General features: G+C 46.9%; 1 protein-coding gene across 1 annotated transcript in view; it reads right to left on the bottom strand.

Moving 5' to 3' along the window:
* The window catches only part of pygb (phosphorylase, glycogen; brain), a 48,812-nt gene that overhangs the window by 13,004 nt on the left and 7,882 nt on the right, over window positions 1-27,926 (bottom strand). The window contains exons 2-15 of the mRNA XM_039739100.1: window positions 24,232-24,333; window positions 20,241-20,319; window positions 19,044-19,147; window positions 17,323-17,454; window positions 17,070-17,181; window positions 13,577-13,659; window positions 13,063-13,206; window positions 9,956-10,048; window positions 9,717-9,863; window positions 9,325-9,488; window positions 8,153-8,267; window positions 4,507-4,608; window positions 2,097-2,244; window positions 1,753-1,811 (exon numbers count right to left, since the gene is read on the bottom strand). Coding sequence (XP_039595034.1) covers window positions 1,753-1,811; window positions 2,097-2,244; window positions 4,507-4,608; window positions 8,153-8,267; window positions 9,325-9,488; window positions 9,717-9,863; window positions 9,956-10,048; window positions 13,063-13,206; window positions 13,577-13,659; window positions 17,070-17,181; window positions 17,323-17,454; window positions 19,044-19,147; window positions 20,241-20,319; window positions 24,232-24,333 — 1,584 coding nt within the window. The remainder of the gene's footprint in view (window positions 1-1,752; window positions 1,812-2,096; window positions 2,245-4,506; window positions 4,609-8,152; window positions 8,268-9,324; window positions 9,489-9,716; window positions 9,864-9,955; window positions 10,049-13,062; window positions 13,207-13,576; window positions 13,660-17,069; window positions 17,182-17,322; window positions 17,455-19,043; window positions 19,148-20,240; window positions 20,320-24,231; window positions 24,334-27,926) is intronic.

Below are 27,926 nucleotides of genomic sequence, written 5' to 3'. Positions count from 1 at the left end.
CAAATATAAACAACATGGATGGAAAAGTGTGACCCACCAGACTTGTGATAGTCAAGAAAAAGTGAAACACTCGAAGATCTGTGAACACTGGGGGGGAAAAACTTCCTTACTTAAAAGTGAATCGGCAGAGCCACTTGTCACAGTAACGCACGCCACTGGACCCCAGAAATGCACCCGCGTCTCTTCAGCCCGACTCTTCTGCTGCACATCCATCCTCCCAAATGCAACTCTACTTGTGCTGTGCGGAGTTTGAGCAACTTCTCCTCAATGTTCATTTTATGGTCATTTCCTGGCAGGTGACCCTGATGGCCCTTTGTAGAGTTTATGAAGCTCCGTGCCCACTCTTTGTGCTTTCTCAGTCTGAATGGACTCTGCTCTTCAGCTTCTGGTCCTTCATTCCTCACAGCTTCTCTAGAATCGAGTTTAGAAGCCCACATGCCATCAAAGGTGCCCTCTACCAAGTGTGTCCTTGGATGTCCCTTAGTTTGAATTTCCTCATACGATTAATAAAGTTGATCTCATCTAATCTAACGTAGACAAGAGCTTTCCACAAACCGCTCACGTTGCCATCTTAAATTGAGTTTATTTTTGTATCGTATTCCTCACCCATCATTCAGATCGAGTGCGTTCTTCTGTAGCATCTTCTCCTACCAGCATGGCTAGTGTTCCTGAATCTCATCTCAGCATTTGCTTCTCCATCATGGCAGGCTGATACTCCAATGCCCTGTGTGGCAACGGGTCCAGTAACGTTGTGGCAAACGTTTGATTTGAGGTGGTATGGGATCTTCTTGTTGCCAAGCTTTCATCATCCTGGTAGCTTAGGAAGGTGTCAGCGTGACTCCCAGGTACTGGAGGTGGAACTCCTTGCTCAGCTCGATGCCATCAATGGCAGTCTGTTGTCAATCTGCTTGCTGCCCTCCGTCCTCTTGATGTTTAGCACGTTCTTTAATTTCTAAATGAGGTCTCAAAGCTTCTTGGGCTTTGTAGTAATAATCAGTCGTCTTGTGGCCTGCATGAATCACCACGCACTAAACTGGAAATTTTTTAAATTCCTTGTCTTCTTTGTTTCTGTGCATCATCTGGACTGATGAAAGACAATTGGCTTATGGGCTTAAAATCCAACGGGCTGCGTGCCAGTGATGCTCTGGGCCAACGTCATTACAACAACAACAAGAACAATGGATTTCTCACACGGCCCACAATGACACAATGAGCTTTAACAGGCCCTGTGTTTTGTCAGCCCTGACCCCCTACAAAGACAATAACAAGTCATGACCCTCTTTAGTGCCCTGTGCTCCTGGGCTTAACAGGTGCCACACCAGGATGGTACACAGCCGGTGAGGATGCACTCTACCTTGGTGCCCCCTGATTGAGACCCCCAGGGTCTCCAAAAGAACAGGAGGAAGTAAAGTGGCACTGGTGAGCCTTCTTGCATTACTGCCATGGGGCGCCAGGCACTAATCTGCTTGGATTTGGAGCTTCGGAGTGCTTGCCCGTTGTGCTTCATCTTCTCTGTTGCACTTCACCTGCAGATTCCCTAAGCCAACTGTACTGATAAAATAAAACGAGCTTAGCGCAGGTGGCCGAGGGGCTTCATTTTAGATCTTATTCTGGGTCAGTCGTCGGCCTCACGTCCATCCGGTAATCCTAAAGTACTTTGACTTCAGGATGTAATTCCAGGAGGTGACAATATTGTCATTTGTGGCACAGCCAGTTTGGCCAGGCGCTATAAGCACTTAACACTCAGCCTACCTTTCCTCCGATCATAACCGTCCTGGGCACAAACTCCTTATTCGGCTCCTTTCTGATGCCTAAATGTGAAGAAGAAAACACGACCACCATCAGTTAGTACGCCACACGGGGACCGTCCACCAGCGTGACAGGCGGGCTGGACCTGAATGAGAGGAACTTAAGGGTCATTGCCAGGCTGGGGGAAACACAGAGGTAGTGAGTGGAGTTGGTTAAACAATGCCGCCATAATGCAGCTCAGTGCCCCCCTCCCAATGCCAGTTCTGTGCCCCACCCACACAAAGCAGCACATGGCACTTGCGAGAGCATACAAAGGCAGCCGACGGTGAGTAACGAGGAGAACGTACGGTTGTAGAGGGTGATGATGTGCAGGCAGTTGAGCAGCTGCCGTTTGTACTCGTGAATTCTCTTCACTTGGATGTCAAACAAGGACGCCGGGTTGATTTTTACGTTGTACTCCTGCTCCAGGTAGCTTGAAAATTTCAGCTTGTTTTCCTAAGCAAAAAGAAAAAAACAACAATACGCTCACCATAATGAACAATACTCAGCCAGGCCGGTACGTTGACACGGTGCCCATCCTGGGGTTCCAGGGGGGCCGAGTAGGCAAAATTCTGACCACCTAAGGCAGGTCTTTTCAGCTCCCGAATCTGCTGTGCTGTAAATGAGGCAATGAGGGTTAAAATTACACACCAGAACGGGCCGCGTTAGGAGGACCGCACAAATAACGCGTCCTCGACGTGTGTGTTTGTAAGAGCCGGCGTGTGGTGATGACTCATTTGATAAATGAGCTCCAATCGGACGATTAAAAGAAAGAAATGGCGTCATGATGGTAGACACTGGAGAGATACAAACCTCTGAGTCACGGAGCTCAAGCAGAGACCTTGAGCACCTCTGGGTGAGACGTCTTCACAGCAGTCGTGGCCGCTAACGGTGGGACAGAATAGTCAGCTCTCATTTATCAGGACGTTAGAACAATCAGGGCAAGAACGGGCCATTCAGCCCAACAAGGCCCACCAGTCCTCTCCACTTGATTCTTCCAACATAACGTCAAGTCGAGTGGAGCTTTGAGGTTTTGAATGTTCTCAGCAGATATTTATCAAGCGTCACAGAACAGGAAAACGGCTCCGATTGGCTCGGAAACCTCAGAGGGACACAGTTTGAGCCTACTCTTAGGAGTAAAAGCATTTTATCAGTTCTCCACTTAAGGGAGTGTGATGTAATGGATAAGGTTTTGGACTTCAGACCCTGAGTTTGGGGGTTCAGATCCCACTGCTGACACCAATGTGCGGCCCTGAGCAAGTCACATGACCCGCTTATCCAACTCGAAAACCAAAAGAAATGGAACCAATTGTATCATAAACGGATGGAGGCGTCAGTAAAGTAAATGTAAGGATTGAGGAGAGCGTGTGCGCCGTCCTACCTCGTTAGGAGCTGCCAGAAGGTGGCGCTCAGGCATAGATTGGCACGCACATCTTGGGAAAGGTGGGCTGTTTTGAAAAACGCTGGACAGCAATCAACTCGTAAAATGGTATCAGTGTGACAGACACAGAATGATATTCGCAACAGATCTTGTACGTTAAGTGATCAATCCATCCACATGGAGGACCCGCGCGACGTCAGACGGAATTAAAGCATCGAAAACTTTATGAGTAAAATGCAGCTTTGTGACGTTGGTGATTTATGCACGTCACAACCAAGCATTTCTTGCGTTTTGCACCAAACTCTGAATGGCGATACACAAATTCATACGTTTACCCTCCAACTACACCACGTGCAGCGACATCAAAGCAAGCAGCATTCGTGCAAATTGGCGCACACGTCGATGTCACTGCCCAATTATGGATGAGCATCCACCACAGGTGCTTGTGGATTCAAACTGTACTGTAGGGGGCAGCACACCTGAAAATGGTCAGGGGCAGGATGGGTGGGTGACAACGAAACGTCACACAGCTACGCTTCCACAAACCCCTGGAACCTTCACGTTACACTTTATAAGCACAGGAAGGTTTATGAAGGCAGGCGCAGACTCCTGGGGCATTGGATAAATGAGCCCCATGGGAGATAAGTGGAGGGATCACAGAGCGAGGAGCGGCCATGACGTAGAGCCGTGGAGAGTTTCAGTGTAACTGCTACTTTACGAGTGGCCAGAACTGCGGGAATGGGATTCTTCTGAAAGTACGGCTGTGGATCGTTCACTGCAAAATAAACAGTGTGTGTGTGTGAGTGTGTGTGTGTGTGTGTGCCCGCGTCTCGTCTTTCCTACTCGGAGCTCGTTACACTATTACTTAAGATGTGGTTGCAAAGTGGGGCAACAATTAGGTGCAACTTAGAGCAATGTCCTGCATTATGTGTTTCTCTTCTTCTTCTTCTTGTCATATCAGCTTTGTGGTGACCCTACCATGTTAGTCTTAGAAAACTACAACGCGTCATTATGACTTACAAGGAAACATCACCATGAGTGCCACCTAGTGGCTTGGGCCGCCATCAAATCGTGACGTCACTCACTCTCAAATGCAAACTCTTCCTAATATCTGGGAGCAGACGTGAGATGCTTCATAAACTCAAACGGCTAGCGTCCCAGTCGGAGGAAGGACAAATTCTTATCCTAGTTGGACATTTGGTGCAATTCCTAGGAGTAATTCTGGGATGCTTGATAAATACGGACCCTGGTGTAGGAAACGAGCCTCTGGTCCATCACTGGGCACCTTCACGTGCACGCCTGCCTATGCAGGAGACAACCGTACGGTCGCGGCTTACCTGCTTGACCTTGGACACGTCCCGCAGGAAGACGTCGTCATCAATAAAGTTCAGAAGCTTCTTCAGCTGATATAAGTCGGTGACAAAGTCTTCGCCAATTTTCTGAACAATTTAAAAAAAAAAAAGGGGGTCAGGTGTTATAAATGACAAAGTTAATTATTAGTAAGTGGGGGCTTGAAAGGACAGACCTGGGGGTCTGTGCGGCTCTGCAGCAGGAAAGACAAAATGGGAACACACCTGCTGCTGTGCCACTCTTTCTTTCTTTCTTTCTTTCTTTCTTTGCTTTGTTTTATTCAATAAATAATAACAATACATTTTATATATAGCATGTATTTGTAAAACCTAAAGCACTACAAAGCATAACAACAAGTATGTGTCACCTTGTTTTAATTGTACGCATCACATCTTTAGGTTTTTTGTCACTTGCCCTTAGGGGCCACCGTAAAATAGAGCCAAAGTAACAGATATCAAAATGAAAAATCAATATACAGTGGTGTGAAAAACTATTTGCCCCCTTCCTGATTTCTTATTCTTTTGCATGTTTGTCACACAAAATGTTTCTGATCATCAAACACATTTAACCATTAGTCAAATATAACACAAGTAAACACAAAATGCAGTTTTTAAATGATGGTTTTATTATTTAGGGAGAAAAAAAATCCAAACCTACATGGCTCTGTGTGAAAAAGTAATTGCCCCCTGAACCTAATAACTGGTTGGGCCACCCTTAGCAGCAATAACTGCAATCAAGCGTTTGCGATAACTTGCAATAACTTGCAATGAGTCTTTTACGCGCTCTGGAGGAATTTTGGCAGAATTGTTGTAATTCAGCTTTATTTGAGGGTTTTCTAGTATGAAGCGCCTTTTAAGGTCATGCCATAGCATCTCAATTGGATTCAGGTCAGGACTTTGACTAGGCCACTCCAAAGTCTTCATTTTGTTTTTCTTCAGCCATTCAGAGGTGGATTTGCTGGTGTGTTTTGGGTCATTGTCCTGTTGCAGCACCCAAGATCGCTTCAGCTTGAGTTGACGAACAGATGGCGGACATTCTCCTTCAGGATTTTTTGGTAGACAGTAGAATTCATGGTTCCATCTATCACAGCAAGCCTTCCAGGTCCTGAAGCAGCAAAACAACCCCAGACCATCACACTACCACCACCATATTTTACTGTTGGTATGATGTTCTTTTTCTGAAATGCTGTGTTCCTTTTACGCCAGATGTAACGGACATTTGCCTTCCAAAAGTTCAACTTTTGTCTCATCAGTCCACAAGGTATTTTCCCAAAAGTCTTGGCAATCATTGAGATGTTTCTTAGCAAAATTGAGACGAGCCCTAATGTTCTTTTGCTTAACAGTGGTTTGCGTCTTGGAAATCTGCCATGCAGGCCGTTTTGCCCAGTCTCTTTCTTATGGTGGAGTCGTGAACACTGACCTTAATTGAGGCAAGTGAGGCCTGCAGTTCTTTAGACGTTGTCCTGGGGTCTTTGTGACCTCTCGGATGAGTCGTCTCTGCGCTCTTGGGGTAATTTTGGTCAGCCGGCCACTCCTGGGAAGGTTCACCACTGTTCCATGTTTTTGCCATTTGTGGATAATGGCTCTCACTGTGGTTCGCTGGAGTCCCAAAGCTTTAGAAATGGCTTTATAACCTTTACCAGACTGATAGATCTCAATTACTTCTGTTCTCATTTGTTCCTGAATTTCTTTGGATCTTGGCATGATGTCTAGCTTTTGAGGTGCTTTTGGTCTACTTCTCTGTGTCAGGCAGCTCCTATTGAAGTGATTTCTTGATTGAAACAGGTGTGGCAGTAATCAGGAAATTGAACTCAGGTGTGATACACCACAGTTAGGTAATTTTTTAACAAGGGGGCAATTACTTTTTCACACAGGGCCATGTAGGTTTGGATTTTTTTCTCCCTACATAATAAAAACCATCATTTAAAAACTGCATTTTGTGTTTACTTGTGTTATATTTGACTAATGGTTAAATGTGTTTGATGATCAGAAACATTTTGTGTGACAAACATGCAAAAGAATAAGAAATCAGGAAGGGGGCAAATAGTTTTTCACACCACTGTATAACAGACTTTATGAATACAACAAAGCAGGTTAATACAAAAGAACAACAACAACAGACAAAAAACAACGTAATGTGATGCAGATGAAGTCCAAGTAAAAGAATAAATTTGTTCTATGAATTAAGATTCCCACACCTCTAGTTTTCTTTGTATAGCTGCAGTGGAATATTTGGCCAGTCCAGTCCTCGCTGATTAAGTGAGTATCCTGTAAAAATACTATCTTGGTATTTAGACCTGTTAGGTCAGAGAAAACTTTCTTCCTCTTTAATTTGTAGTCGAGACCTTTGACATTCCAGCTCACAACGTTTACTGTTTGTTCATAGAGACATCACTCCTGAACTTTTGTTGTCATTTTATAGTCTTAAATTAAGGTAGAACAAGAAAAAAAAGTTGAAGCTAAAACCCTTCAAAGGTGTATGCAATAAGTGTGTTTAAAGTCCTTCCTTAAGGCAGTCAAGTGTCTGGGCATTGCCAATGGCTACTGGCAGGGCATTGATTCCTTTGCCCAAGAGTACAGCCAGATAAAGTTTTTTTTCTCCCCCGTGCATTGAAGTCTGCGACATGGCCGCAGTGGGGTGAAAGAGCCAGAAGGACAGAGACAGCATGAAGTTTTAAGATCAGGTAGTTCTACCGAGTAATCGTAATGCAGGAGAGCAGTGACATGTTACACGTAGATTAACACAAACAAGAAAGAATTCCACTGAACTCCATACTGGTCAGGTTGGGGAGTATGCACTGGTACAGCACGTTGCCACACCCACCTTACGACAAAACGGATCAGTATCCTGGCTGGCAACCCCCCAGACAGACATACAGTCCAGTCCCACTCCCCAGCAATGACCATTTATCTCGTGAGCCGGATCACCCTCGGGTAATTGTGCCACATGGCCGCAGTGCCGTCACTAACACTCCCTCACAATGCGGGTCATTCGGGACTCCGTGAGCAACACAAAGTCAAACCAGCAGGACACAAGGATTCTCCATAGAGACCCACATGAAGGAGTCCAGTCTTCCTCTCAGGTTTTTGTTGAGATATCAGGAGCGCCACACACCCCATTCCAGCGACCTCATGACCCCCCATGCTCTCCCAGCCCATTTACTGACTTCATAGGAAGAGTCACCAGAGACATGAATGTCACTGCCGAGGTAAGTAAACCTCTCAATGACGAGGTCGACACTCTCCGCTAACAGACACACTGCTGATGGCCGAACCTGAGAGGTCATTAAAGGCCTGGACTCCACCTGTGACAATAATGACCTTAGAAATCTAGAAGTGTCACTGACGTTCAATGTCTCAGCTGCACCAGTGACTTTTCAAAGTAATGTCCCTCATTTGACAAGTCAGCCGATTCTGTGTTAATGCTTCTTGTGTCACAGAGAGCAGAGACCCACAGCGCTGTGGCTATCAATGGCGTCACGTTGCCCCCTAAACCGACAAGCCATAAACACACCTGAGCTCTCGGTCTACAGACAAAATGACATATTCAGGGGGATGAGCGGCTATTTGGACCCTTCAGTCATCACACGACCATCGTGTACCTGGTGTCACCTTCATGGGTTTGTGTCCTTACCTCAACAATGAGATCGGTCAGTCCTGGGTTACACAGCAGCAGCCAGCGGCGTGGAGTGATGCCATTGGTCTTGTTCTGAAACTTCTCAGGTTCAATATCGTAGAAGTCTTTAAACCTGAAAGAAAATGACGCCGAGAGCGATGAGGCCGCAGCAGTCTGAAGAACGGGCATCACTTAAAGAACCAGTGCCATTAAACCATGTGGTGTGTTTTGTGACTGGGTGATGGTTTTGGGGTGTGGTGGAGGCCTGGAAGTATCTGGGAACTTATTGTCAATCAATAAAAGTTGCAGAGGTCGTAGTCGTAATATTCTCACAAGTCCAATGACATCCTTACCTACCCACCTGACCAACGTGCAACACGTTGTAGCTCTGGCCAGAGGTCTGACTGGCGTCCTCATGCTGAGAGGTGGCAGTGCCATGCAGGGACGCAGCCAGAAATCAGTTTTTTGGGGGTGTGTAAGAAAGTAAACGAATCAGAATTCTGCCAGTTGGAACTGCCATAGAATTTATGATTGGTCAAAGCTGAAACCCACTCCCCCGACTACGCCTATGGTACCATGCCAGTGTGCCATCTCAGTTTCACAAATAACATACATTTTAAATAATAAGAGGCCCACTTTGATTCACATGCCTGCCCACCTCCCAAAACCCAAAGGTACTGCAATTTGTTTTCTCAGTGACTTGCTGTGTCGCCCATGAAGATGAAATGACATGACACTCGATGCCAGCAGTGAGCTCTGGGCATTGAACCAACTTTACACTCATATATGCAACCCATTAATGAAATAAGATTCTTTCCCATACTACTGTATATGTTATTTCTAAGTATTAATTTTTTATTATTACAGTATGTCAGAATGCTTAATTTTCCTTTTTTTTATGCATTCTTACTTTTCTTTTCATTATTATGGTGTCTCAGTTTGTATCTCTTGGGCTTGGCAAGGAGAGACATCCAGAAATGTCTTTGTTTCCAACCATTTTTAGCCAAAGGGGGCACAGCCCCCCAGTTAGTTTATTGTACCAAAATGATATTAAGGTTAGAAAAAAGTGTTGGCATAACAAACCGTAATGTGCCAAGCTCTCAATGTCCCTGCACGTCCTAACAGGACCAGGATGAGATAACGGGCCAGAGAGAGAGAGAGAGAGAGAGAGAGAGAGACCCCCGACTCACACGCTGTTCTTGACGATCTCCGAGTGGATCCTGGCAACGCCGTTCACTGCGTGTGTCCCCACCACACACAGGTGGGCCATGTTCACCCTCTTGGGGTCACCTTCCTCGATTAGAGACATCCTTTTCAGACGGTCCCAGTCTCCGGGATACAAAGCCGAGACCCTCTAGGATTTAAAAAGAAAAGCAGAGGCTGAATGCACTTTTCATTGTTGTGTAAATCCACACACAGCTCGCCACTGGACGTCACTTATTAAACTTACAACGACACCATTTGTTCTCCTTCGATACTCTCACCATTTGAAGTTTTAATGAAGCAGTGCCCACCCACCCCTGCCATCTCGGCTTTGAACCCACCCCTGCCCGTTCTCTACACTCAGGCGGCTGCCACTTACGTCCAGGTGCCGCTGGTTGATCTCATAGATGATCTGCAGATGTCGGGGCAGCAGCTTCTCAAACATGTAGACGGGCCAGCGCTCCAGGGCCTCGGGGAGCACCGTGTGGTTGGTGTAGGCGCACGTCTGCACCGTGATGTCCCAGGCCTGCATTTGGGGACAGAGACCCCGGCAGGGTCATTACTTGATGTGCTACCACTCTGTGACAGTAAAGAAAGTCTTTAACGCCGCCTGCTTACCTTCTCCCACTCCAGCTTTTCCACATCCACCAAGATCCTCATGAGCTCTGGAATGGCCAGAGCAGGGTGAGTGTCATTGAGCTGAATGGCCACCTGCAGACAGAAAGAACTCCGTGTAGTGACGTCCATACTGTCATGTCCTGCCTTTACACTTACAGCTCAGAGCCATCAGCAGACTTCAAAATGGAGAAGAGGAGCCGCTGGGTCCGAGTGGATAGGCGCCCACTGAGAGCCATCTTCATGAGTTACTTGGATCTGCAATAACAGATGTAGGCCACCAGGTGGTGGTGCAGCTCACTACTTTCAATAAAGTCCAAGCTTTGCCAACTGCGGTTCAGTCGACTTAACGTGTGCCATTGGTTGACTAACGGGAAGAACTGCCGAGGAAGAAACTGAGGGTGGCACGACTTGAACAGGAGCGTCAGGGGGAGATCAGACAAGGGGCTCCGTGTTTCACCAAAATGCTGGAACTCCATAAGGAAGCAACAAAAGGATACGACCAGAGACGGCACGTGTGAGATTACAGATAAGGACTTTCAAAGAACGCACCGCATGAAAGGTTAGGAAGAAAAGTAAAGAGCTGGGGGGCAAAACTGGCATAAACCCCACAGGGCCGAGGGTTATGGGGAGAGGAACTGCACTAGAATTAGGGCTCGGCGTCGGCCCGATGCTCTTGTTAAGATGCTGCGGATTCAGCGAGGATTCCGACCCCTGCACTCGCCACACACTTTTATCGTGTTGTCGATGTCATCCGAAATGGAGAAACTCGACTCCGCTGCCCACCACTCTACACTCAGTAACGCACGATGGCGACGTGAAGGCGAGTTTACTGGACGTCGATACTTTTGTTTTTGTGAGTTATGTAGATTTTGAATTCTGGGGATTCCAATTAAAGCAGAGTTTCTTTTCTGCCTTTCAATTTAAATTGTTTTAAAGTCCTTTCTCAGTTTGGTTCTGATATTTCCCTGCGCCGTTGGTGGGGAATTCAATTTAATGTTTTCATTTCATTTCATTTCTTGAGTGTTAACATTATTTCGCATTTTACTGCGGCACCATAATTTTTTTTCCATGGGCGTTGTCATTTTCTGGAATGTTCTGTTGCGGTTGCCATAGTGTTGCTATGCTGCGGTCACCCGGGGTGCGCAAAGTGGGACGTCTCAAAATCTGTCAAAATGGGTGGAAAGCCAAATCAGAAGACTCCCTCAACTCCAGTGTGTCCAGTCCAGTCGAAGGGGAACGTGTTGGGCATAAACTGCTCCAAAAAATGAAAGGAACACTGAAAACACCTGAGAAATCCTGCTGGCCATCTCTACTGGTATGGACTGGTATGGTGATGTGTGAGGAACGAAAAGATGGCAATGAAGAAGATCAACCGACAGAGGGACACCCAAAAATCAAAAGGGACAAAATGATGATGTGGCGGGCGGGTTCGAGTCCATTGGGCCGAAACTCCAACCCCCCCACACCTGACAGCGTCCTAATGAGATGACGGATGGCGTCCTCGGGGATCTCCTCCCAGATCTGGACCAGGGCATCACTGAGCTCCTGGACGGGCTGAGCCATCGGATGGGCCCAAACATAATGTTGCCCACCCAGAGGTTTTCTATTGGATTGATGTCAGGCATGTGAGCATGGGGGGTATGAGGGGCAGTCAATGGTATCAATTCCTTCATCCTCTCGTCACATGAGGCTGGGCATTGTCCTGCACCAGGAGGAACCAGCATAGGGTCTGCCAATGGGTCCAAGGATTACCTAATGGCAGTCAAGAGGCCCACTGTTGTCGGGCCTGTAGAGGTCTGTGTGTCCCTCCCCAGATACACCATCACTGACCCCCCACCAAACCGGTCAGGCTGAACGATGTCACCGGCAGCATAACGTTCTCCACGGCTTCTCCAGACCCTTTCATGTCTGTCACATGAGCTCAGGGTGAACCTGCTCTCATCTGTGAGGATACCTGCCACTGGTGGACCTGCCAATTCTGGTATTCTATGGCAAATGCTAATGGAGCTCCACGGTGCCCACTAGAGGGCGCACACCCACACACCAAGCACACACTAGGGACAATTTAGGACCGCCAATCCACCTAACCTGCATGTCTTTGGACTGTTGGAGGAAACTCACGCAGACACGGGGAGAACAAGCAAACTCCACACAGGGAGGACCCGGAAAGCGAACCCAGGTCTCCTTACCACTAGCGCCACCGTGCCAGCCATGAAGAAGTAAGTTTTGACAGGGGCAGCACGGTGGCGCAGTGGTAAGGAGACCTGGATTCGCTTCCTGAGTCCTCCCTGCGTGGGTTTCCTCCCACAGCCCAAAGACATGCAGGTCAGGTGGATTGGTGATCCTAAATTGTCTCTAGTGTGTGCTTGGTGTGTGGGTGTGCGCCCTGTGGTGGGCTGGCGCCCTGCTCGGGGTTTGTCTTCTGCCCTGTGCCCTGTGCTGGCTGGGATTGGCTGCAGCAGACCCCCGTGACCCTGTAGTTAGGATATAGAAGGTTGAATAATGGATGGATGGTTTTGACAGCCTTCATGTTTGAATTCAGTAGTGTGAGATCCACTAGAAAATACAGACAGACAGACAGACAGACAGACAGACAGACAGACAGACAGACAAAATACACTTGCAGGTGAACTCGATATTTTTTGTGATTTTCTATGTAAAATGTGAGCTGTGGACACCGACATTCTGTAAATGTTCAGGCAAAACGAGCTGATTCAGTTTGATTGGCTTGAGATAAGCGATGAGAATAAACGTTAAAATAACACGAGGAGCTCTCGGCCAGTTTCATTTTGTAAAAGGAGCACTCAGGAGGTAAAACGGGTTGGAGACCCCCGATTTAGTCCCTCAGAGCTCGTATCTGCTCACCGTTACAGTTGTGCGAGAGGAGCAGGGTTTGGGCTTCACTGAGCAGAGGATGGAGAGTTAGGGTTGGATGGCCTGGCTTTGGCCGTTTTGTTCTTGTAATTGTTGTAAGCTGGCCATTGTCACAGCCGTGTGCATAATAAGGTGGAAGCTGAATGGACCGAGTGAAGGTAAGTCCACGGCAGGCCCTGCTGGGACACTTGTATTGGGGGCTTTGAAGAAGTGTTTGGGACAGGCGTGCTCACCTTGTCTGGGAACGTATCAAAGCTGGTCCTCACGGGGTCTCTGCAGCCGAACTTGGAAGACTTGAAGCGGCGGATGATATCCTGCAGGGTGGCGGCCACCACAAAGTACTCCTGCTTCAGCCGTAGCTCCTTCCCTTCAAAAAACTGAACATACAGCCGAGTTAGTCACTCGGAGGAGGGAGTGAAATGACGAACCCCCGGCCCACCAACGTTAGGAAATCTCGAGCTCAGATCTCCTCGCCAGGACCTGCCTGCTTACACTCCTTTGCCATTTCTGCCTCTTTATGCTCTAAAAACTTTTTACACCAAGCATAACTGTCAGAAATGACAAATCCTGGCCAGATGTTGTACCTCCAGCATCAGCAGTGCAGCTTGACCTCAGGCTGGGCAGCCGGCACACTGGCAGGCCGTTGTCAGCCATTACATTTTGGAGACCGCAGGCTAAAGGCACCTGATCCAGTCTCACGTCGGTCACAGATCTGCTGCTCCCACCTGGATGTGTCTTCATACTCACGTTGTCGTTGGGGTACAGCACTCTGGAGATGTTCTCTGCCAGGTTTCTGTCCAGCACTGCCTCGATGTAGTCACCCACATTGACTGCCAAGGAAAGAAAAACCTCATCAGCAATTAGAAAACCGGAGGAGACGGAGAAAAAAAAAAAAAATGCCTGAGGGGCGAGTCTGGCATGGGTGGTCTAAGTGCCCAATGCCCTAGTCACACTGGTGGCAGGATGGACAGCAGGGTGAGCTCACAGTGCCCACTGTGGGATTGAGAGCCACAGGTTCAAGTCACATGGAAGGCTCCCTCCGTGACCTGCCTGCCTACATGAGATGTGGCAAATATAAAAGGAACATGAAGGGTAGACTACAAGGGGCAGATTCTACAGACAAATAGATAAAGAGCTAAATAATACACGTGAAAGGCACTATATGATTGATTAGCTGTGCTGCCCATTTAAGACGGGTTGAAATCTAAATAATCCACACGGACCTCAGCGTTAACATTTTCAGTGCACCATCCATTGGAATGTATTCTGCAAGGCATGCAAGTAACGAAATGCTTTGCAGTTGTCAATCCAACAGATGGTGCATCATAAACATTTGTAGAAATAAAATGCATTCCTACAAATATTTGTGATCCTCCATTTGTTGGAATGACAAACGCAATGCAGAAGTCTCTGTTAGCGGCCACTTTGGTATGGGATTCGTAAAAGCAGTGTAACTGTTGGTGTTGCGCCGTCTGTTGGAATGACAGAGACATAGCAACTGGACGGATGCAAAAATACACAGACACTTGGCCTTTTATTAATGTGCAGAGAGAGAAAGGAACTATATAAAAGACCGTTATATAGGACAGGCGCTATATAATACAGACAGATAAATAGACAAGAAGCTATAAGACAGTTATAAATAGAGAAGGAGTTAAAAGACCGTTATATATAATACAGACAGATAAATAGAGAAGGAGTTATAAGACAGAAAAACAACACTACATGATGAACAGATGGACAGATATGAAAGGCACTATATAATAGATATGGGAAAGGAGCTACAAAATATATAGAAAAGGAGCTCTTTGACAGAAACATAGAAAAGTCAGAGCATAACAGACAGATACATAGATATGAAAGGCACTATATAATAAATAGATATACTGTAGATTGAAAAACAGCTATATGATAGATATATAGAAAGTTAGAAAAGGAACTATTTACTACTTAAATATATCGACATGGACCTGAGAGATATATAGAAAAGACACCTCATAACTGACAGATAGCTATGAAAGGCACTATACAGACAGAAAAGGTGCTCGATGACAGAGAGATAGATGGACTGATCCCAGATGTGAAATTCACAAAAGGAGCCTTAAAAGCCTAGCATGAAACTGTAAAATAGCACAATGGCGTAAGTCGGCAGTTCTCAACCTTGATTAAGGGGTGCGAAGACGCGAAAAAAAGAAAACAAGAATCGAAAATATGAAAAATCCATCTATTGAAACCAAAAACAAATGAACTTAAACTACATTCTGATACTAGAAACATAAATATAGAGTTAGAGAAATGTCGATAAAAGTTAAGCAGGTATAATAAAACTTGTAGCGGTTTGTCGGCAGCAAAAAATATAGGAATACATTTTATTAAGGTTTCAAAAAAATGTTAGTAGGGCGCGAAAACTGTTCTTAAAACTGTTAAGAAAACTCGGGTCGCAAAAACTTAAGGGTTGAGAAACGCTGGCATAAGTTCAAGACCCAGAGCCGTACATGCCATCTTGCCACTGTGCACTTGTATCCCTAATGCCTGTTCTTGTGCCCCTCTGAAGTGCCTGTATGTCGCTATTTCAAATGCCACCTCCTCCTCCTCCACAGTGAGTGTATTAAACAATTGGCTGTTCCATATCTGACCTCCCCCCCACACTTTACATTGTACTATACTGTGTGCTGCTGTTCCGTATCTCAGCACCCTCCCACACCCCTTCTTCAGATTGCACTTCTTCATTTCTCAATGACCTGTTTCTACTTTAAACTGTCACTGTTTGGTGTCCCTCCTCTTCCTCCCCCATGTTGCATAACCCCCCCCCACACTGAACTGCTCTCCTCTGTCCTACAGTTCCTCCTCATAATCCTCCGTCACCTCCCCCTTCTTGCTGAAAGGCCTGCGGTCCCCGAGGTGTCACATCACTGGCTGGCTGCCATCTGCAGCCGGCACTTGAAATTCTGCTCAGAAGGCAGAGAGCTGCACTTCAAGTCTGAAGGGAACAACAGGACAGGCGCACAATCTCTTACGGTCGGGGGGCTGGAGTTTAATGTTAGTTATTTTTAACCCTTTCCAACCCTTTAATTGTTCATGTTAAAATTTGTTTGTGTATTCCACGAATGGCGTGTGACGGCCAGCAGCCTCTCCAGGTAGCATTTGGGTGTAATGCAGTAGCCAAGGGGTCGAGGGACAGGAGACCACTGCAGGGCCAGTGTGTTCATAAATTGACATAGGCCCACCTAACCTTCATGATGGTGGGATATAAGACCAGACCAGGGGACCAGGACATGACTGACATGCAGCCTCTAAAATGATGTGAGGCAGGACAGACACCCACCGTGATAACTGGCTGGGGTCACGAAACCTTGAAAATGTGATATGGACAAAGTCCCATGGGATTTATTATGAACTAGAAATCCCAGGAAATACAAACGTGACGCCAATGAACAAAAACAGAAAAGAAAAGAAATAAAGAAAAAAGTACCAAAACGCCACCATCTTCACTGCTAACCATTTCACATGAGAATGTCTCCACCAAGGGAAGCTCAGCATCGGCGACACCGCCATATTTAAGTCAACCCCGAGATGACCCGCAGTCACGAGAATCTCGACCAATCGGGACGCATGGTGCCCTGCAGTGCCGCTGAAACCAACAGACGAGAAATGGATCAGGTAACAACCTGACAGTGGACGTGTTAACCTCACGACCTTATGATGCGTCAGTACAACAAAACGCACGTCTCAAGGCTCCAGTGAGGCCCACAGCCAAAGTAAGCCTTAACTCCGTGGGCCAGAAAAACAAGTAAAGGCTTCAGAACTCCACAGGGAGAAGGGAACAGACTTATGGAAGTCCTGCCTGAAACAGCGGCCGGTCACGTCATCGCTGCCAAAGCGGTGGCACCCTCATCAAAATACCAAACATAACGTGGATTTAAAAAAACAACCACATTTCTAAGAAATAATTAACACCTTCATACCTTATAAAACGTAAAGAAATGATTTTCAATCTCAGGGGGAAAAAAAAAAAACGTACATCCCTAGTAGAACATTTTTCAAGTTTGTCCAATCATAAGGTTTGAGAACCAGCACTACCGGCACAGCCCAACTCAATTAGGAGTTCTACATGATCACGTTTGAAGGACACGTCTGAGGGGGTGGAGCTTCATGAGGCGGTCACTTCCTGTTGCTGTCCCAGGACCGCCCAGTCACCCCTACAGAGCAGCAGTTTGAAAGTGGGTCACATGACACTTACACTCCTGGAGGTTGAAGTCGTTGGGGGCTTTGGCCGACCAGAGTCTCATGGTGTTCACCGTGTTGTTCTTGTAGCCTGGCACTGGAGTGTCATAAGGCATGGCGAGGACGATCTAAAGGTCGAGGAAGAACATAATGATGAGCTTAGTGAGGCTTTGACCAAACTCCCCCCAATCCCCCCACTTCATGAAAGATTAAAACCAAAACTGCACAGTGCATGTCGAGGCCTTGGAGCCAATCCCTCAGGACATTACCTGAGTATCTACCCACTTGGCACCACCTCCACTCTGATCGACTCTTCCGTAGAAGTGGATGGGCAGCATGAACTCGGGTCGTGCTTTCTCCCAGGGGTTGCCATAGCGCAGCCAATCATCAGCTTCCTCAATCTGAAAGAAAAGATTTGGGCATTTTTTTACTTCATGTGGGTAAAACGTGAAGGACATCACGGATCAGAAGCTCTTCACTGAGACGAGATGAGGCCTCCTTGCCAACACCGTTTTGTATGCTGGACTATTAAATTGTGTACATGGCTGACAGCTGCAGGTGACGTCCAATCCACTATCTTAAATTTACCAAACTCCCCCCTGGGAACAATAAAGTTTTACCAATCTAAATGAATGAATTAAATCAATAGAACGTCTCCAAAGCTGTCACCGTGACGGCCTGAGCCCACAGCCCTGGGCACAACCCTCAGTTCTGGGACGTTGATAGTCATGACCAAGATGGACCAGGGTGAGCGAGCAGACAAGAGAGACTTTGAAACAGAACAATAAGAATGAGAATAAAAATGCCCTTGGTGTGCAAACAGTGCGTCTAAATATGTCAAGAAATAATCCAAGAAATAAGTAAATCCATAAAATGGATCAATAAAAACAAACAATGTCCTCTGGTGCAAATAAATAATTAAAGTAAATAAATATATTCAAAACCTCAGGGGTAATCTTTTCATTCATTTCACCTTCAATGTCAGGACATCGAGATCTCACAGGCACACAGCCAGTGTGGTGTAGTCGGCAAGATAGATAGATAGATAGATAGATAGATAGATAGATAGATATGAAAGGCACTATATAATAGATAGAAAGATAGATATGAAAGGCACTATATAATAGATAGATAGATAGATAGATAGATAGATAGATAGATAATAGAAAGGCACTATATGATAGATAGATATGAAAGGCACTATATAATAGATAGATAGATGGCCATCCCAACTAGGGTGGAGGGCGATTCTTCATCCAGCAGGGAAGCCATAATTGAAGTTCAACATGTATGGAAATGCAGCCCGACTGTCCCGATTGGACAGAAACAATATAGATGGACTGAGGGGATGTACATTATCAAGTGTGATTCCACCCCCAGTAGGAGAGGTGGCAGTATTCTTCTGGCTTGGCTGCAGTTTGGACACCCGCAGGGTTGCCTGGGACATGTAGTGTGGAAGGATGGCCCAATCAGGGTCCTTAGGTGCTGCCAGGGGGCGCTGTAGGGAGAGAAGCTCCTTTGTTTTTGCCACTTGTTTGTAGCCTGAACATGCTGCTGGTGGGCAATGCTATGGCACCAGTAGGACACCCGAGTCCCACGTAAAGGGAACTGCTCTGTCTCGTTCAAGAGGGTTGGAGGAAAACAAGGTATGGTGGACGGAGAGTGGGCAGTTGCTGCTCTCGTATGGTAGAGTATTGGAATGAGTTTAAAGGCTGCGACGGTATCGGTGTGGAGTCATGTCTAGTGCTTGGGGCTTGGTGGCGCCTCTAGTGGTCAAAATAGATAGACAGATGTGAATGCACTATATGATAGACAGATAGGACTCTTCTTGTAATGTCACTTTGTCCTAGTGCTGACCATTCATCTGCTGAACCTCCAGACCCCATGACTTGCCAGCTGATGACCGCTCACCAGGTTACCATCTCAAATGATTTGCAGGTGCAGCCCTGAAGGGTTAGCTGGAGTGTCAAGGGGTCAGTGCATTACTTACCTGCCAGCCTTCTGAGATCTTCTGGTTGAAGATCCCAAACTCGTACCGGATTCCATATCCATAGGCTGCCAGACCCAAGGAGGCCATGGAATCCAAGAAACAAGCTGGAAAAAAAAAAAAAAGTAGAAGAAAACCGAGTGAGATGTGCAGGAAGAGAGAAGAACGAGTTTATGAAATGCTGAGCTTCATCACAACAGTGGAGGTGTGGCATCAGCCTGGTGTCTTCTGTCCTTTCAGTTATTTCAGCAGGTAGATACACGGCTCAGTATTACCCAAAGAAGACGAGTCCAAAGAGGAGCAGCCATCTGTGTGCCAGCTGTCAGCACATTTTAAGAGAGAGCAAAAAATACAAACCTAAAAATCTGCCATGTGCAGCACTCGAGTTTGTGCCCCTAAAGCTGTGAGCTGGCAGTGTCGGCCACGTCTGAACAATAAACACACTGCGGGCACTGACCTGATATGGCAATGCTGACATTTAGAGGCTTACAGCGCAAATCACTGAGTCAGGCCTCACTCCGGCCGGGGGACTCGTTTTTTTAACGGTGGCGTTTAAAGACAAATCACGTTCAGGGGGTCAAAAAACATACAAATGAACTGAACACTCGCGTCACGATATTTTACATATAAATAATTACTGTGTACATACAAATATGCTGTGTTTTCTATACATTTACAGTATACATATGGAGATGTACACACACACAGACACACACACCCTTCACTTTTGTCACACTTTGTGAGGTCACAGCTGTTTTCTCCTCAAGAAGCACTCAAGACCTCAGAATGACAAAGAGGACAACAGAACCTTCATCAACTTATGCAAAATCTAATAAAAATAATAATAATAATAATAATAAAACAGAACTATCCCCTTGGTGCACAGAGCCTCTCCTCAGTACTCGGCCATTCCATCCTGGAGTCTTCTTGCGTCTGGCGTGACAATCTTCACAAACACACACCTGGATTTGAGGACCCTCTGCTATCCCTCTCTGCAGATCCCCCTCAGGCTCCGGCAGGCTGGTGGAGACCCTCAGTGGACGGCCATGTTCAGGTCTCTCCAGAGATACTTGATGGCGTTCAAGTCCGACTGTGCCACTCAAGAAGGACATTCCCAGAGCTGTCCCCAAGCCACTTCTGGGTTGTCTTTGCTTTGTCCTGTTGGACCCTTCAGCCCCTTTGTCACTAAACAACTCCTACCTGCCAGACGCCCCAGTCCCCCGTTGCCCAGTCCAGCGTCCTCCTCGATCTCCTGCAGCTCCTCGAGGTCCAGTCCAAGCTAACAGAGAAATCCAAAAAAAAAAAAAGAAAGAAAGGTGAAGGCGTCCCACATGGTGGGCTCAGGTGTAACGAGGTCTGCACACGGGGACCCCGACCGCTCACTGCCAGTGGGTTACTTTCGGGGTCCCAAACAATAGCATTAAGAGGGCTAATGGAATGTGAGGTTATATAGCGCCATGCTGTTAGAGTCAGGATCTTTGTACCCAAAGTTATTTCTGCAGGTTTTTTGTTCCCTGTTAGGGTTTCTAAAAGTGCAGAACTCATTTCGACGTCATGTTCGTCCTTCAAGACGTAGGAATGCGTATTGTTACTGATAAGACCTTCTTTTTCACTTTATGACTTTAGAATAGCAGACCCCCCATTCCCCCCCAAACATTTGACTGCAAAACGAGCTTTAAACCTGAACAGGTGAGGCTCAGCAGGAAGAGTAAAGGCGTCACACAGCCAATCACATTGCTTCACTCCCTCCTTACCACACGAGTGATGCAACTCACAAATGATGCACTCTGATGTCACTTCCACCCACAAGCCCCGCCCATTCTGGTCTAGCTGCAAACCATCTGCAATGGAGGACGGTCCCCCTTTCGCTGGCCAAAAAGTCGAAAACCCATTGCTGCCGGCTGAAGGTCCTTGGGGTCCGATTGTTTCATTTCAAAATTATCTCACAACTGAATGAGGCCACCAACTCTTCATCTTCGTCAGGTTTTTATTACACTTATTGATTCTCCTTTTTGCAAACTCTAAATAAGCTTTCATACATCATCTGGCCTCTCTACCATAAAGCTCAGAATAGTGGGGTGTGGTGGTGGTGGTGGTCCTTCTAGAAGTTTCTCTCATCTCCACGCAGGCTCTCCGGCGCTCAGCCAAAGTGACCATTGGCTTCTTGGTCATCACTCTCGCCAAGACCTTTCTGCCTTCTGATTGCTCAGTCTGGCTGGACGACCAGCTCTAGGAAGACTTGTGATTGACCCAAACTTCTACCATTTAAGACTTGTGGAGCCCCCTGTGCTCTTGGGAGCCCTCAATGCTCCAGAGTGCCTTCCCCAAATCTGAGCCTCGACACAATCCTGTCTCTGGACTCATGGCTGGTAGGACCCCCTATAGACAGCTGTGGGCCTTCACTAATCAGTCCGAACAATGGAACGGACCACAAGTGGACTCCAGACAAGGGGGCAAGGGGGATACATCTCAATGGTGATCACTGGAGCAGACTGTACCTGAGCCAAAGCAAAGGCTCTGAACGCTTGTGTCAGTGGGATGTTTCAGCTTCTATATTTTAAATACATTTGTAAAAATTTCTAATATCTTTTTTTTCACTTTGTCATTTTGGGAGTATTGAGGGTTTAATGAGAGAAAAAATGAATTTAAACAATTTTTTGCACAAGGCTGAAGAAGTTTGAATACTTTCTGAAGGCAGTTTTTATATCCACCTTCATTCGGTTGCCATGTCTCAGCCATTTCAACAGATGGCGCATCACAAATACCTGTAGTAATAAAATGCTTTGCATTTGTCATTCCAACAGATGGCGCATCAAAAACATTTGGAGTCTGGTATAGCGGAGGGCTGCAGCCTTCACCCAGGAGCTTCAAGTAGGTGGAGGTAACTTGCATGACAGCACTTGGCATTATTCAAGTCAGACAACCCTCCCACAACCCAATGGGAATGTAACTGGGCAGAGCTCTGTTGGTCTGCAGGTAGACTCTATTGGGGTCCATTGGAGACATCTCCACTTACCTGGGCCACCCATTGGAGTCAACTCCACCTACTTGGAACCCCAGAGTGGAGGCTCTAGGGTGGAAATGTGGTAATTAAATGCATTGCATTTTCCATTCCAACAGATGGTGCACCACAAACATTTGGAGTCCTAAAATGCATTGCAGTTGTCATTTCAACAGACGGTACATCAAAAATATTAATTTTTCTTTTCCATATCAAATTCAGTAGGAGAATGTTGGACTGTCCTGTCCGAGTGGGAGGTGAGTTACTGCCTCAGGTGGAGGAGTTTAAGTATCTTGGGATGGAGAATGTCGTAGATGTATCAGGATGTTGAGTGCACTTATGTGGTTGCTTTACTAATCGGTAGAAGTGAAGAAGGAGCTGAGCCAGAAGGCAAAGTAGGCTAGTATATACACACACACATATTATATATATATATTATATATACACACACATTATATTTTATATATATATATATATACTCAGCAAATAAAGAAACGTCCCTTTTCCAGGACTGTGTATTTCAACAATAATGTTTTAAAAACCCAAATAACTTTACAGATCTTCATTGTAAAGGGTTTAAACAATGTTCTCCATGCATGTTCAATTAACCATAATGCACCTGTGGAATGGTCGTTAAGACCGCTTACAGAAAGTAGGCATTTAAGGTGACAGTTCTAAAAAGCAGGACACTAAAGAGACTTGTCTACCGACTGTGAAAGATGCCCAGGGTCCCTGCTCATCTGCGTGAACGTGCATTAGGCCTGCTGCAGGGAGGCATGAGGACTGCTGAATAAATTGCCATGTCCGCACTGTGAGACGCCTAAGACTGCGCTACAGGGAGACAGGAAGGACAGCTGATCATCCTCGCAGTGGTAGACCACGTGTAACAACACCTGCACAGGATCGGTACATCCGAATATCACACCTGCGTGACGGTACAGGATGGCCACAACAACTGGCCGAGTCACACCAGGAACACACAATCCCTCCATCGGTGCTCAGACTGTCCGCAATAGGCTGAGAGAGGCTGGACTGAGGGCTTGTAGGCCTGTTGTAAGGCAGGTCCTTACCAGACATCACCAACAACAATGCCGCCTATGGGCACAAACCCACCTTCGCTGGAGCAGACAGGAGTGGCACAAAGTGCTCTTCACTGATGAGTCACGGTTTTGTCTCACCAGGGGTGATGGACGGATTCGTGTTTATCATCGAAGGAATTGAGCACGTCTGGGACCTGTTGGATTGCAGGGTGAGGGCTATGGCCATTCCCACCAGAAATGTCCAGGAACTTGCAGGTGCCTTGGTGGAAGAGTGGGGTAACATCTCACAGCAGGAACTGACAAATCTGGTCCAGTCCATGAGGAGGAGATGCACTGCAGTACTTCAAGCAGCTGGTGGCCACACCACATACTGACTGGTACTTTGGATTTTGAGCCTCCCTTCATTCAGGGACACATTGTGAAACATTTGTAGTTTATGTCTTATGGTGTTGACTCTTTTAGTGTTCATACAAATATTTACACATTAAGATTACTGAAAGTAAAAACAGTTGAAAGTCAGAGGACGTTTCTTTTTTTGCGGAGTATATATATACACACACACACACATACACACTCAGCATTACAGTATTATAGCATCAGTTCCCCTCTTGCCTGTCTGAACCCATGTGACTCGCCATCGATTGTTCTTTTTGCTTCACAACAATGTCGAGTAGCGAGAGGATGAAAGATAAAACCGCTTTACATTCACAGCATTGTCAGCTCTTTCCATGTGACAAAAAAAGAAAGGAAACAACACGAGTGGCCCCCCGGGGACAACGGTGACGCTCTTGTGTGGGAGGCGGTCGGCATCTGAACAGACCTCCGCTGACTTTGACTTTCATGGGAACAGGGGGGCCATGAGAAAAGGCTGCCAGACCCCATCGCAAAGCAAGGCTCTCGTCCACTTGAAATCTTCAGAGAGCGGCCGCGTTGCTGACCCCGTGGGACTTGCGGAGCTCCAGTGCAGTCCAGGCGACACATCAGCTGCTCTGGGGGGAGACGGGAGTGGAGGCGAACCTCCGCTTTTGAAATCGGGAGCAGCCGAAGCCTGGTGATGTCAGATCCACCATCAGAGGACCATCACTGTCTCCGCGGACCCTCAGGCATAAAGTCGGATTGGTTCAAGGCCAAGGGAGCGGCGGCGACGTACCTGATAGACGGCTTCATCACAGGCGCTCTGCAGCCCCAGGTTGATCATCGTGTTCTGCAGGGTCCGTCCCATGTAGAACTCCAGCGAGAGGTAGTGAATGCGCTGCAAGGGAAACAGAGACCGTGAACTCGGGAGACGCTTAGTGGATTAACACCAGAGCATGGAGGCTGCTTCACCTTAAATATCGTTATTTTATGGGTGGCACTGCCCCCAGATTTGCTTTTCATTTCAGTTCTCGTGTAAACTGCGCCCGTGATTCCCAACTGGTGGTCTGCGAAAATCGGTGAATTCCCAGGTCATGTTTTTTGCAAATCATTACAACATCAGGATGCTCCAATCTAATGTTAGAAAGTTTAGACCTTCAAAACATCCGAGGAAGACCCCCATCCCCCGCCCCACCCTCTACACTCTCTGTTGTAATGTTTGAGAATCTGGTTGGTAAAAAACTTCACTCGGTTTAGAAATCAGACTTCACACGAGAGCGGCGACCCTGCGGACACAACTGGGACCAGTAGTGATGCTGAGTAAATCCGATACGCCATCCATTTGCCGAGTCTTCCGCTTCTCCAGAAGTCAAAACGGTTGAAACCTACTGACCTAAAAAAAAACAAAAAAAAACAAAAAAAAAAAAAACAAAACACCCAGCCCACCAATTATGGGTGATGAAACTTGCAGGCTTCACCCCCCAATAAAAAAAAAAAAAACGGGGCACGGCGTCAACGAAAAAACCGGCTGAACGGATCGCGCTGGCGTGTCAATACGCAATCAGACAATTTCTCCTTTAAGAACTATGGGGGCTGCCAAGCTGCACTACCCCAAGACCCCAGTTTTAATTATACATTCACACGCCGCTGCCGCCATGGACCTCCGATGCGCTTCAGCACCGGGCGGCTCGGTGGCGCAGTGGGTAGCGCTGCTGCCTGGCAGTTAGGAGATCTGGGTTCGCCGAGTTTGCATGTTCTCCCCGTGTCTTCCTCCGGGTGCTCCGGTTTCCTCCCACAGTCCAAAGACATGCAGGTTAGGTGCATTGGTGACACTAAATTGTCCACAGTGTGTGTGTGTGTGTGTGCCCTGCGGTGGGCTGGCTCCCTGCCCTGGGTTTGTTCCTGCCTTGCACCCTGTGCTGGCTGGGATTGGCTCCAGCAGACCCCCGTGACCCTGTAGTTAGGAAATAGCGGGTAGATGGATGGATGTTGTCTTTGGTGATTTGGCAATGGCTTGTGGTGCTGTGTTGAGCACCTTTTATGTATTAATAATAATAAGAATACATTTTATTTATATAGCGCCTTTCCCATGCTCAAGGCACTTACAGAATATAAGAAAGAACGGCAGGGTATACAGTATATAGCACAGTACAAACCAAATAAATAAATGAAGAAGATTAAGACAGTGAATTCAGAGAAAGCCTAACAGACAACACAATTGATGGTCCATCACACACACACACACACACACAGGTGACATGAACATCTCGACATGGAGGTAAACTGAGAGAAGGTAATAAAGTCAAGTAGAGCTAACAGCCTTCCTGAACAGATGAGTTTTAAAAGAATTCATGGAGTCAGCTGACCGGATTCATTTCGGGAGGTCATTCCAGAGTCTGGGCACTCGCCACCCTGCTGTCACCCATGGAGTGTAGATTAGTGTGGGCACAGAATCAGAGGACCTTAGTGGGCGGGTGGGCAGGCACATAGTGATGGAGAAGGTCACTGATGTAGTTTGGCGTGAAGTTATTTAAGGCTTTGTAGGTTATTAGTAGGATTTGATATTCGTTTGTGTAAGACACAGGGAGCAGTGAAGACGGAGCAGGATGGTGTGATGTGCTCGCTGCTGCTGGTTTGAGTCAGGACTCTTACAGCCGAGCTGAGATATAAGATTAGAAGGGGCGCCTGCCAGCAGCGAGTTACGATAATCGATACGGGATGTGAATAAAGCAGGGATGAGTTTCTCAGCGTTAGAGAAGGAGAGGAAGGAGCGAACACGGGATATGTGACGGAGGTGAAAGTAAGAAAGTTTCTTAATGTGATTTATGTGGGTGGAATAAGAGAGGGTAGGAATCACAAATGACACCGAGATTCTGTGCAGTATCCCCTTTCCCTTAACCTGACCTGGCACTAAATGTTATCCCACCCACCTGGCATACAACTGAGGTGGGGAGCCAATTATGCCACACACTAGCAGAATAAATAAAATCCCCGTGTCGTCCTTTGGCCTGCCTGCCTGCCTGCACTGCTGAGTGTTGTACGATGGCGTGGCTTTATTATTTTATTGGCCTTATAAAGTGCCCTGTGCTGGCGCTCACTTTGAAAGGCGCTTTATAAAATAAGAACTGATGGACAGGTCACCTGATTTAGCCTCTTTGTTTTCTAAAGCCCCTTGCAGTGACACTTGTGTTATATACATATGTATCTAGCGCCTTTCTTCACTTTGGTGTCACGTGACCACACCCGGGCACCTGTTAAATATTGACCTGTTAAACATGCCCTCCGCTCTCGCCGTGTTGTCTGTAGCAACAGGACGCGTCGCCCGGCGGTGATGTGTCAATAAGCTCAGTGGCCTTCACTCGAAGCTCCTCCCAAACGCTCAGGAGGACACGCCTTCTCAGGACTTTGGGGTGACGGACAGCCTGTCTCGGAGACTCCTCCCCCTGCAGCAATTGACCAATCAGGCCTCAACTTTATGGAGCTGCAGGCCGTCACTCGCTGCCAGCCTCCACGTCTAGTGATGCCAAGTCACGCAGCCAATTTGTGTCTCCGGTGACAGCTGAACCCCCAAGCTGTGCTACCCTTTGTCTCCAAAATGGCAGTGGCTGTCATTTCCCCGTCTGGCCAAGACAAACGGCTAACCTCACGTTTTTACAGAGAACTACAGTAAGGACATTTCTGATCCAGTTGGCGTCAATGAGGACCAAAGCTGAACAGCTGCAAACAACATGAAAACGTCCATGAAAAAAAAATAAATAAAAAATCCCAAATTACACGAAATCCCCCAGTCAGGTGTCCCGTTGCGTACTGGAAACGAGTATTTTGACTAAAATATTTGTACATAAAGCACTTCTGGAATATTTGCACAACGGGAGTGAATTAAAACGGAGCTGAGCTTCGATATTGAAGACGCGCCCGTCTGCCTCATTCGTCATTTTTGTGAAATCGCAGCAGTGAACGGACGTCCCGCTTGTTGAAACATCTCAGACACGAGGCGGGTATTCCACCTGGTGATGTTGGTCTTCACTTTGTGCCCCCATCCCTCAGACCAACTCCCTGCCATCTTCATACGATGTGAGAAGCCTTGGTCACCAATGAAGGACTCCTGACCAATGAGTGAGTGCAGGGGGCGGGTCTTCAGTTCAAACACTTCTTCCCGTTTGGGATGATGTTTCCAGAAGTTGCTTTATTTACTTGACCAGCTGTGCCAGCCGCCTAAGATGGGCTCTGAAACTCAAAGCGTGTGGAGTCTCGACTCATTTGACTCGATTCGTTTCCGAGCTGCGCAGTTCTCATTCACTTGTGATTCTGTAACGTGACGTCTTGATTGATTTACGGACCTTTGACGTGTCGTTGGGTCTTGTGTACAGAAACTGGGCAACGGCAGATGATATATGGCGTTAAATAAAATGAAGAATTATTCACGGCTCAAAAAAATATGAAGGGAACTCGCCACCATGACAGTCGAACATCAAGCTTCAGCGATGTCAG

Source organism: Polypterus senegalus, chromosome 16 (genome assembly GCF_016835505.1).
Source record: "Polypterus senegalus isolate Bchr_013 chromosome 16, ASM1683550v1, whole genome shotgun sequence".
In the NCBI taxonomy this organism is placed as follows: Eukaryota; Metazoa; Chordata; class Cladistia; order Polypteriformes; family Polypteridae; genus Polypterus; species Polypterus senegalus.
Note: the sequence above shows the minus strand (reverse complement) of the source record. Positions and strands in the feature narration are given on the sequence as shown.